At 41.2% G+C, this 12,818-nt stretch overlaps 1 protein-coding gene across 1 annotated transcript; it reads right to left on the bottom strand.

The window, feature by feature from the left end:
- Window positions 1–269: 269 nt before the first annotated feature.
- Window positions 270–12,533, bottom strand: LOC101853330 (the record flags this gene model as incomplete). Its single annotated transcript, XM_005101984.3, is given in 4 exon segments — window positions 270–975; window positions 1,985–2,123; window positions 6,550–7,023; window positions 12,379–12,533. Coding segments are annotated over 4 exon segments (783 nt in total). The 3' UTR covers window positions 270–923.
- Between the last annotated feature and the right edge of the window lie 285 nt (window positions 12,534–12,818).

Raw genomic sequence — 12,818 nt, 5'->3', positions numbered from 1 at the left:
CGTGTGTGAGTGTGGCGTTAATATCTTTCCCCTCTTCTTTAATACAAGTTTCACTCCATTCCACTTCTTTCCATTTCACAACACTATACCAATAGCAACTAGCTGATTTAAATAACACTCACATGCCTACATACATACACACTACAAAGTCTCGCTTGTCCCCACAAAATCTTCAACATTGAAGTTTCACACACACACATATACATATATATATATATGTATGTGTGTGTGTGTGTGTGTGAAACTTCAATGTTGAAGATTTTGTGGGGACAAGCGAGACTTTGTAGTGTGTATGTATGTAGGCATGTGAGTGTTATTTAAATCAGCTAGTTGCTATTGGTATAGTGTTGTGAAATGGAAAGAAGTGGAATGGAGTGAAACTTGTATATATATATGCCACAGCGGCTCGATGCCCTAAACTCCTTTAAAATTATGCACTCTCCTTTCAAACAAACAAACATCTCAGTCCAATGCCCAGAATTTGCCCCTTCCCACACACACACTTGCAAGATTGATGAAATTTTCCCCAACTTCCTCATGACAGGCGAAATCCAGAAGTGCAGATCTATTTATATCCATTGTTGCGAATGATAAGAACGACACAATGTCCTCTGTGCGATGGCAAAATGTCCTCCTGTGTGCGATGACACAATTTACAATGTCCTCCTCTGTGCGACGACACAATTTACAATGTCCTCCTCTGTGCGATGACACAATTTACAATGTCCTCCTCTGTGCGACGACACAATTTACAATGTCCTCCTCTGTGCGACGACACAATTTACAATGTCCTCCTCTGTGCGACGACACAATTTACAATGTCCTCCTCTGTGCGATGACACAATTTACAATGTCCTCATCTGTGCGACGACACAACGTCCTGCTGCGTGCGATATCACAATGTCCTCTGTACAATGTCACAATCACCGACCACTACAGGTGAGGCAGAAAGCTCGCTCCGTAGACTGCTCATAGCTGGAGAAAAAAAAGACATATATATAACTCACAATTCCTCTAATGACCTGTTCAAGACAGTCACCTGTACAAATGACCACTTCGTACCTCGCGTTATCATTATATCATGATTATGTCTGAGAGAACCACCTGTCACGGATAATAATAACTGATTTATATTTATATAGCGCTTATCCACGCTCTACAACAGCAGACTCTACATGCTATACGACCAATATTACCCCAGCAGACGCTAGAACACCCAGGAATATTCTCGACTTCCTGGAAAACATTCAGCGCAAGCTGTGGATTTCACGCTCAAAACACTAAAATAGAAAAAAACTTGACAAAATCTCTTTCGCAATCCATGGCCGGGCACCCATTCCCACCTGGGCGAAGTGAGGAAAATTTGTGTAAAGTGTCTTTCCCAAGGACACAACATTGGGTCCCTGACAGGATTCGAACCCACGACCGAACAGTTGTGACAGGGAGCCTAACCACTAGGCCACAAGATTGATGACTGAACAACGGGCGGTCACCTTGGGCAGGCTTGATTTTTTAAATATATGCACTTGGGGTACCTGTGACACTCAGATGTCAAGGGCGGGAAAAAACACTGTCCACGTAATACCCACCTAATATGTATATGAACCAACCTGAACCAACCTTACAATTACTGGGAAGAAACCATTCTTACATTTTAAAGAAACAAACTCTACACTTTCAGATCAAATCCCGACCAGAAGTCACAGATCGTTTTTGTCTCAACATCTTGTCCATAAAACCCATACCCACACACGAGAGAGAGAGAGAGAGAGAGAGAGAGAGAGAGAGAGAGAGAGAGAGAGAGAGAGAGAGAGAGAGAGAGAGGGGGGGAGGGAGTCAGAGAGAGAGAGAGAGAGAGAGAGACAGGGAGAGACAGAGAGAGAGACAGGGAGAGAGAGAGAGAGAGAGAGAGAGAGAGAGACAGGGAGAGAAAGAGAGAAAGACAGAGAGAGAGGAGAGAGAAAGAGAGAGAAGGACAACTTACTTCAACACAGAGCAAAGTTGACAAAAATGCTGCAGGCACCCTCTGCACTGACGCGAGCACGTGCCACAGACAAAATTCTCACAGAACTGGCACTTGAGAACATCTCGCGACTGGACGGGCCTTCGACAGTTGTGACAAGCTGGCAACATGAGAAAAAGAAACAACAATTAGATCTACTCGAAATATTGTAAATTCTAATATATGTTTGTAACTCCACTTTTAGCACAATTCTGAAGCAGAAACTGGAAGCACTGGCAACAAAAACAACATAAGAAAGCTTTTAGTTTTCGTAAGAGTTTTACGGCACTGGCAACACAATAACAAAAAAGCTAAAGCATTTAAACAAAATAGGCCACAAATCACAAAAAAATCAAGCAAATCCCTGGCACAAGCAAGTTCAACCAAGCACTGGTCTGAGCCTAGGACTAAAGACAGGGATAAATGAAATACGAAAAAGTGTATGCTTAGTTTTAGTAAGAGTTTTATAATGGCACTTGTGACACAATAAGATGTAAGCGTCGAAGATTAAAGGTGTAAGGTGTTACAAGAGAGTATACACACAAAAAAGAAGGAAGGGAGATAAGGACAGTACAGTAGATGTCTGATAGGAAAGAAGGAGCAAACTACACCAGAGCATCCGCCAGCCACCCATGAGTGTGCATGTGAGGTGTTTCTAGCACAAGGGAAGCGTGTGTGTATATATATATATATACATATAATTTTTTGAAGCCGTACATGGTGTGAGGGGCGAAAAAAACAACAACAAACAAATCAGATCAGTTTAGATAACGCCACTCTCCCAAAAATAAGATCCCAGCACATTCTTTGGTAGACTTTATTAGACTGAGAATCAATTTAAGGTTTGAGTGTGTATTAAAAACAGTCATCCATGACCATTCTTTCACTTTCTATGTTTTCAAATTCAAAATCAGTCTAAAAACAAAGCCATCTAGATCTAGATCTAATTTAAAAACAAAAAGGCGCGAAAGAAGACCTACATACTGGCAGAAAATTCTCAGTGTGCAGAGCCCCCCCCCCCTCCCCATCCTCTCTATATATATCGCGGCTTCAGTGCTTTCTTGTCGTATCTCCATTTTTTTATAACAGTGAAAACAATTCATATAAAAGAGTGAGCTTTAGAAGAAGTCACATTTTCACTGATTAAAAAAATGGAGATACGACAAGAAAGCGCTGAGGTCGCGATATATATATATATATGAGGTGCGCTGACAAAAAGAGCTACTTCTCGCAATCCAAGAATGGACATGATTGGTCAAAAATCGACTCTGAGGTCATATATATATGTATACATATTTAATTGATGTTATTTTGTTCAAGTCTACCGTGTCTTATATTCAGGGTCCCCACCAAATCCTGGAAAATTTTTTCAAGACCCCAATTCGAATGAAAAATCAGGCCGCTGCGTGTCAAGAATGCTCCCCAAAAAAGCCAATCTATCAAAGATAAAAAGTCAAAATGTCTATAAATGAATGCAAATGTACATTTTGTAGTATAGTCTTCAAACAATAGATGACTATAATACTGGGTGACTGCCAAACCAGCTTCTCAATTTTCCAAGGGAGGGGCCTAATCCATTTTCCAGGAACATGTTACGTAACAACGAAAGCGTGTGCTCCATTTATATCTAATATAATACATGTATGTTTGTGAATACACACACACACACACATGTAGGTACATTATATCCAGTCAACAACATGTCAGTGTGGCACTGGGATCTTGAGAGACTTTGGTATTTCAGTCTGTTCTTACTTATTTATATTTTCCCATCATCATATTAGCCAACATAAACTATAGGCCCTATATAAAAAAATGAATCCTGTTTTGAGCCTGAAAAAAGACCTAGAACTAGAAAATCGACTGTCAATAACCAGTCTGGGTGTCCTGATTCATATAATAAACGTGAAGACGAAAAACATTGCTGCAACTCAAAGTAGAGTAATAACTAGAATGGCTCAAATACACCTATTCAGTGTGAGTGGTGTAAGAACAGGGGGGGGGCGCAAGATGCAGTGACACTGAAAATCTGCCAATCTTGAACAGAAAGCTAATAAAATATAGATATAAATTACAATCACCCCATCCAATGAAAGGCGAACACTTTAGTTCAATAACAAGGCATGACGGATCCTGATTCCACACAAGGCCTGCACCAACGAGCGCTTTGCAGAGAGCTCTAAAGTAGTAATCAAAATGCTAAAAACTTGCTTCCAAGTTCAGTTTTTGTCCTCTAGTGTTGCCCTCAGCTCCCCCCCCCCCACCCCCCAATCCCCTTCCACGAGTGTATCTTATAAAGGAGTCCTATACTTCACAGCGCTCAGACCGCCGGTACTCACAGGTTCATTGACCGGTCACGAGGGCGAACCTGTCAAGACGCTTATAACTTCTTTTTCTTTTTTTTTTTTCCACAAGCGACAGCAAAAGACAATTTTTAATATTGATTATTTTCAAGGCGACACAGCGTTCATAATGCACAACCTGCATGTTACAAATGTTGCGTTTTCTATCAGACTATTACCGGAAAATTTCTGGGCGGTAACGAAAGCAGATCTTGATTCTTCCCGATCGAGCCTCGGTGTCACACATACACTTCCACCACAGCGGTTCAATTACGTTTCCTCTTTATGATTCATCAACCATACAGTCTAGATAGCTGCACATTACACAGGCCCTATCCTTTCCCGACTTACCGACCCATCACAAAATTCCCGACTTTTTCCCGATTTCCCGACCCTGTATATTATTCCACACTGACAAATTAAATTGTACAAACTCCACACCTATAGGTTGATGTATCAATTTCCACTCGGCTAAAAAGCGAGTAGTGACTCACTTTCTCAGCTCACCTCTACTCGATCAAAATAAAAGCACTACACGAGGCAACAAACAAAAAAGCATTCTAACCTGACACTGGTCTTTGTACTTTGTACCATCTCTGTAAATACCGTGCTACCAATAAAAATGTTCCAATTTCAGACCCACATATACATAGCCTATTATTGTTTGTGACAGTATCATTTCCCCTTTTTTTCTCTCTATTGCAACACAATCCGCTAATAATAGCAGACGAGACGAAAATTCCATATCCTGAGTCAGATCAGATCGCTACATTTTGTTTTTTGATATATAGATTCTTAGTGTATACATATATAGATACATGTATATAATAGTTTAATACATGTACTCATTTCCAACCACGAAACAGACCCCTCTAAAAAATACAAAAACTCTAAATGTCTTGCTCCAAACTATATTCCTAGAAGGAAGACCTACCTATCTATACTATGGCAACTTCCACAATTGAATCAATATCTCAACTGAATCAATATCTCCGAGTCTTTTTGACTCCGACTTTTACTGCAACACTCGTACTCGTACTATAAACAGGTCACATATATGCTGAATCTTAGAACATTTTCAACGTAGGGGCTTTTATAACCATAACCGCATCAACACAATTTTACGCAAAGATTAGAGGTGTTAATAGAGAGTAACATGCAAAGAAAAGAATTAGGAGAGATGGAGAAAATTGACGTTTGACAGGAAAAAGGAACAAAACCATACCTTGAACGTTCACCAACCACCCACAATTAACACCATATCCAGAACAAGAAAATTAAAAAAAATTATTATAAAGGTTTAAAAAGTTATACAACCTAATTAGGATGATACAATCAGAGAGCAATGAGAGATATTCAGAAAAAAAAATATGTGTAGAAATGACAGCCTTGTTCATATGTTGATAGGAAACTTTCTAAAGAGAATTGTTGGTGTTTGTTTGAGTGTGAATGCTCATAAATATTTAAGTCCTTAGGTCAGAACCCCCCTCTCCATAATTTCCACCCTCAAAATGTCAAGCATGAGTCAAATGAAGTTCAAAATGTTAGAGACAATAAGGGGACACTCAATCTGAAACCTGGCAAAGTAGAGTATAAGCCAGACACTACTCAATAAAAAGTCAAACTTTTCACACCAAGAGGCAAACAAGCCCTTTGAGCAAACACGATCACAACACAAGGCACTGTACACTCATGCCATGCTCACTTCAACTGTCAACGTGGCCACGTGTGAATCTAGAGCAAGGGTCTCAAACTGGCAGACCGCAGAATGATATTTTGTGGTTCCTACTTGACATCAAAGTGCCCTCAATCCGGCAAGCAAACCGACCCGACCCCCAATGGGCACCCCGTGTAATAGGTTAAAGCACACAGAACCAAAAAAAATTAATTTAAAACTCGTACTCAAAAGTATTCTTCACACAAAAGAGGCGGTATTTAAGCGCCTTTTGGAAGGAGAGGGGTGAAGAAAAAGGGGAAAAAAAGAAAGAAAACCCTCTTTGCATAGAACAATGTGTAGTATCAATTCAATGAAAGGTGATGACCATAGCAATAATATCCTATCCTTGAATCCTTGTATATTCTACCTAATGATTAACCCCCCCCCCCCATCTGTGCGGTTAAAAAAATATGTAGCACCACTGAGATCATTCACTCACAGACACTTGCATTTTTATAAATGAAAAAATGAGAAAACACTTTTCTCACCTCCCCCAAACCTGGCTTCTTCAGATGGTTTCTTCATCTGCGCCATCCTCATCCTTTGAAACACATTGGGCGCTGAGGTATTCACACTGGCACCGTTACTCGTAAACGTTTCACAAGCAGACGGCAGTGGAAGCTGCTGTGGGGGACTTAACTCCGCCGGCGTACGGCAAAAAGAAAATCCCGGTCGAGCCAGACTAAACTGTCCACATTCGTTAAATCTGTAACCCTGGGCCACAATGCCGGGAACAGAGGGTGGGGAAACGTTATCACTCTCCTCCTCTTCCATTTCTTCTTCATCAACGTTGACTAGTTCACAATTCTTCCCCAAGTGCATCTGCCTTAATGCCGTTGGCTCACTAGCCTTGAGGTGGTTGGGGAAATGGTTGAGCATCAAATTGTCATTGCCATCTAAAGGAGGCCGCTTGTCCTCAAGCCCGTGGTTCATCCCACCAAACAACAATTTCTGCGTTCTCTCTGTAACGAAAAACAGTAAACAAAATTTGTTGCCCATCCTCCTTCATTCAGGTCATACTGACCTTGAACACAAAACTATTTTAAAAATAGTATAGTTGAACCTGCTTCAACGACCACATGCCCAACACAATCACCTGTACAATCAACCACTTCTCACTTTCCCCCATGCATTTTCTCTTTATCATACTGACTGACCTGTCTAAAATTATCTTTTTTTTTTAATAGATGAGATTTAGTAAAAGTTTTACGGTGCTTGCAACACAATAAGGTCCAAAAAGTGCTGAAGATACAGGTGTTACAAGAGAGTAACAAACCAAAATACTGGGAGAGATAAGGACGATATGTTATGTTTGACAGGAAAGAAGGAGCAAACCACACCAGAGCATCCCCCAACCACCCGCTAAAATTACTATTTTTCTCCCCAACAAGAGAGTCGTCATCTTGGACAGTCTGGACAGGTCTGACTGTAAGATTGAGTACGTATTAACAATGTCAATTCTGACACCAAAATCAGATATCACTGCAAAAATAATGTTAAAAGAAAATTAAAGTAGACAGCTTGGGTCAGGGAAATATATATATATATATATATATATATATATATATATATATATATATCATGTCTTTTCGGGGATGCTATGATGCTTTGCTTATGGTGGGCTAGATATCTAACCCCCCCCCCCCCCCCCCCCCCGTCGTGTTCAAGAATCTGAGAGACATCAAATACGAATACGGGGATTGTGTCACCCAATGCCTCTGAAGGTGAGTTAGATACCAAAGACGACACTCCACACAAAATTAGTTTAGAATAATCAAAGGACAGAACCCGCACACCCAAGAGATGGAACGTGTCGTAGATTACTGTACAAACCAAAACACATGAAACACGAAGACCATGTTTTATCTCTGTAAACCTAAGAATAATGGTAAGATTGAGAAAAGAAATTGATTGAGTTAGAGAAAAGAGAAGCACACCCACACAAAAACAGTCACTTAGTACATATAAAAAAGTAAGAAAAAGAGAAACCCTCTAACTACACACTAAACAGAAATTTTGAAATAATTTTAAAGTTATATTGGATCTCAAAACAGACACTATATTATTGAGAAAAATTCAGGCTTTAAATGGCTAAAGAACTAAAATTCTTTTTTTAAAGTAAGTGAAAACACAAATAAAGAAAATATATTGGCACTATACTCAAAAGCAAAAGAAAGTGCAAAGTGGGTGGTTGGCGGGTGCTCTGGTGTGGTTTGCTTCTTCTTTCCTATCAAACATCTATTGTCCTTATATCTCCCCTTCTTTTTTGTTTGTTACTCTCTTGTAACACCTCTAATCTTCTGGTGCTCATATATGACCTTATGCAGTTGCGAGCGCCGTAAAACCTCTACTAAAAGTGCAAATGAAATCTTTGCACTCCAGTGGAATTGCAAAGTACAATATAGTCTTAAAGAGTAATAATATGTAAAATCAACTCAGCAACTACCAAATTTTAGGCACCTTTCATTGGACCATTATCACAAACATGACCCCGGAGAAGAGCTTTTCAAGAATGATTATAGATTAATGCATTAGGTTTTATTTCTAATTACACCGCCGCATTCACTCGATGTTATCAAAGTGAAAAAACCCCCTAGATCTACCATTGAAACAATTCTACTAGTAGGAGGTGAAAAGCACTACAGGCACAAGAAAACAAAAATGAACAAAAACCAAAAGCAACCTAAATGCATTACAAATATCTTCGAAAATAAATAATATTGTGACGTGCTACGTTTTACTTCCTCCAGGATTCCAGTGACAGAAAACAATGTGTGTATCATTGTGGCGAAATCAGGCTCTCATCAAAATGATATAAAGTCAAAGAAACTGACATTTTTCAGCTTGTGTTTGGGCAATTTTCATTTATTCATTTGGGGGGGGGGGGGGGGGGGGGGGGGGTGTCAACACTTTTCATGTATCCACTTAAAAGCACATTTCTGTGTGGATTATAAATACTGAAACCCGTTGATCAAAGGCACAAAAACTGTAAATTTGCAGTTTCTAGGGACACCTCTAAGCTTTGGAAGTCCCCAAACCTTGACTGCCATTTCGGATAAAAATTTCCTTGCACTAATTTTACCCCAGACACCAATCACCAGGCGACCCCCGCCTCTTTCTTAAGCAAACGTCTCTGCTTCAATTCAAGATAGATGTGTCATATTTTTTATATCAAAAGTAAGAATTGCACAAAGCTTTAAGATGATACCAATAACTCCATTGCCAAAAAATTGGAGAGAGCCTGAAAACAGTGACAAGATCATCATAATTAATATTGTTTTCCCAAAGAAACCAGAAACCTGCCTCTTCATATCAAACAGTTTTCTGCCTTTCAGTTTCCATTCTTCTCTCATGCAATTAAGCTAATAAAAATGACTACATCTATTGCATTGTAACTAAAATGCAACTCAAATGCAAGTTATCAAGGCCCCCGTTTAGTTTTCAAGTATCCTTCCCCCTCCCTTTCCGGTTCACAAAGCGGGGCCTCGTTTGTAGCGCCCGAGGCAAACGATTGCTGATGACGTCACTCAGTGGAATTTTCCCAGCCACAGGTCGTTCATCCAGCACGCGCAAATGGCAATGCCGCTTTCCCCTTAGTTACTCCCACATTTTTAAAGATTACGTTGCATAAACCGCTAAACACAGAAACGTGAAATTTTAAGGGAATAAAGAATTTTTTTTATTGGTGTACAACTTATCAGTCAGTTCGACAAATCGGTAAGATTGTGCTTTACTGGACCACCAGTCGGAGCTACTTTCGCTATGGCGCCCCTGGTGCCTAGTGGCCCGCTGTTCTTCCTTTCCGAGCTCCCCTTCTCACTTTTCTACGTCCTCACCCTTCGACAGCCCACAATCGACAGACGTCTCTTACCGGGTTTTTCAGTCATCACGACCATGCTATCATGCCCTTTGACCCACGACCCTGAGCCTTGAGGCTAATTGGTCAATCTAATCACGTGGTCCACTATTCTTATTTGCTCGCGACTCTGCTACTGCTAGGCTAGGCTAGGCCTACTCCTGGTCCAGCAAAGTACAATGGAGGGCGAGAGATGCGCACGAGCTCATTTGCATAATTGCAACCCTCTCGGCCCTGCTCGCGACTTGGCGAGGGCTGCGAAGCAAGGCTCGGCCTGTTCCATCTCTCTAATTAAATCTACCCTGATTGTCCGCTCATGTTATTGTTTGTTATATATGTGTGTGTTTTTGAATTATTGTTGCCAGGGGCTAGCCCTGAACCCCCCCCCCCCCTGTTGTTATATGTGAGGCAGCGTGGTGAGATCAGGCTCTCGTCAATTTTTGGACATGTGATTGTTTGTTATATATATATATGTGTGTGTTTTTGAATTATTGTTGCCAGGGGCTAGCCCCCTGAACCCCCCCCCCCCCTGTTGTTACATTGATATATATGTAAAAACGACTGTCTGCTCATATTATTGTTTCGCATTTGTGTGTTTTCTTTTTTATAGTTTCCAAGGGGGCAAGCCCCCCTGAACCCCCCCTCCCCACTGTGGGTATGATACACTTACACGGTGGTCCACCTAAGTTAAATCCCCTGCCCACCCTCAACCACCACTTCTCGCCAGTCGCCGCTGGCTTGCGCTGTGCGTGCGCGAAGTCGCCCGCGGAACTACCTTTTGTCAGCACGTAGAGAACTATGAGTGCGTAGTTAGGCTAGGGGTGCGTAGTAATCACGGGCCGAGATTGGTGGTCCGGTTAAGTCCAATCCAGCCACAAATCACAGCTCCGAAAAATCTTCAAAGCGCACGACATCAACCACTTTCGCAAACGTTTTCGACTGCTTCTTGGATGGGTACAAACATGTCAATCTGCATGCTACGGGATTGACCTCTTTTCTGATTGGCTGCCAAGTTTCATTCATATCCATTCACGAGAAGCGGCGTGAGAGCGAGTTGAAGACAACAACCTTTGCGTTAGTTTGTCCCACGAAACACCCCTGTGCGGGGGTCAAAAATTGGCAAAACAAAACGCGCTCGGTGGGCATTGCTGCATATTAATATTTTACTAGAATCTAGATCTAGATCTAATAGGCTAGTAATTGTAAGGCGACAAAAAATAAAATCAAACATTGAAAGGACGTCAGTCGTCATGGGCCAATCTGACATTCAGTCGGAAGTCTCAGGTGTTCATCATTATCATGGCAGAATATAAACAAACTTGTAAGAACCGTAGATGGTAAGGATGAGAATCTGCCCCAATTTTGATCTAAGGAACCCTGAAAATAAATGAGTCTGAAGTCTGAAGGGACACAAATCAGATGTCTTCGAGTCTTCTCGCGCTACTTTGTCTTCTAATACTAATAGATTAGTTATTCATGACCCCTTCTGAACAAGGAAGTGGCTATCCTCACCCGGGGTGAGAATAGAAATACGATCGACCTCTCACCCCGGGTGAGACTTGCCACCGTTGGCTATTCTCACCTGGTGTGAAACAAGACCTGTTTTTCCTAATTTTGGAATACTTTCTATCGGTGTGGATGATCAAATGGATAAAAGCAAAGAAAAAATTACGTGTAAATAGCACAAAAGTAAGTTAATTTGATCGTCTACAAAGATGCTATGGCTATTTCACTGTTCGAATCGAGCCGACCTACGCGGGTCGCCATTTTGTTTTGCCCGGAAGTTCTCGCAAGATCTACTCCTCCCCTCTTCTCTCTCTCAGTCTCTTTCTGAATACTGTCTATCGGTGTGGACGATCAAATTGACCAAAACAAAGTTAAAAAATGATGTTTAAACACAAAATAAATTAATTTGGTCGTCTACAAAGATGCTACGGCTATTTAACTTTTCGAATCGAGCCGAACTACGCGGGTCGCCATTTTGTTTTTCCCCGGAAGTTCTCCCGCTACTCCTCTCTCTCCACTGCCCAGACAAAATTGTACGCTTTTAGGCTAACAACAGTAATAATGGAACGTTTGTTCACGGCACAGAATTCTACAATTTTTCTGTTCTCACAGTGTAGAATTCTGTGAGAAGGACTTCCGTAACGAGCGACCACCCCATCAAACACAATATAAAGAAGAGGCCTAACCCTAACCCTCAATTCTGCTGTCTCATAGTGGTCGCTCGTTACGGAAGTCCTCCCATTCTGTGGTTCAAGGTGAACGCAAAATTGGTTGGCTAGAAATCTATTTCTAGGGCTATAACGGTGAATGCACACCGGGTGAGAATAGCCAAAAGACTCGCCTCTGTGCTATTCTCACCCGGGGTGAGAATAGTTCTAAAGGTGGCCTCTGAACAAATGGGCGACTAAAATGTTAAAAGATTCTAGATCTAGATAAAAAAGCCCTGGCAACTCACCATAGACAGACTGCATTCTAACTTGTTGATCAACTCCCTGGTCGACTTCCTTAGCCCGAACATGAGTCTTCAGCTGTAGAGACGAGTGGTCTCCGAATGGGTTCGGGCGTTTTGGCATACTTTCGCCTTTCGCTCTACTGGAGATGGACAGTAAACGTGAGACAAACAGTGACTAATCTAGATCTTGATCTAGATTAGATTCTAGATCTAGATTTACTCCAGTAGACCGTTGACTTGATAAGTCTCAATCAAAATGTCTCTCTCTCTCTAGATCTAGATCTGTACCCCTTTCATTGCACTCGGGTAAACAATCAATCAGACTCGGCAAAAAACTCAATCAACACTCGACTACAACAATAACAGAAGAGTCTCGCGCGAATTCTAAACCGGAAGTGACTTTGTAGAACTGACTTCCGCCGGTGTACAATTATGAAGGCTCC

This window comes from Aplysia californica, unplaced genomic scaffold (genome assembly GCF_000002075.1).
Source record: "Aplysia californica isolate F4 #8 unplaced genomic scaffold, AplCal3.0 scaffold00307, whole genome shotgun sequence".
Classification (NCBI taxonomy): Eukaryota; Metazoa; Mollusca; class Gastropoda; order Aplysiida; family Aplysiidae; genus Aplysia; species Aplysia californica.
The sequence above is the reverse complement of the archived record's forward strand: the minus strand, read 5'-3'. Positions and strand labels throughout refer to the sequence as shown.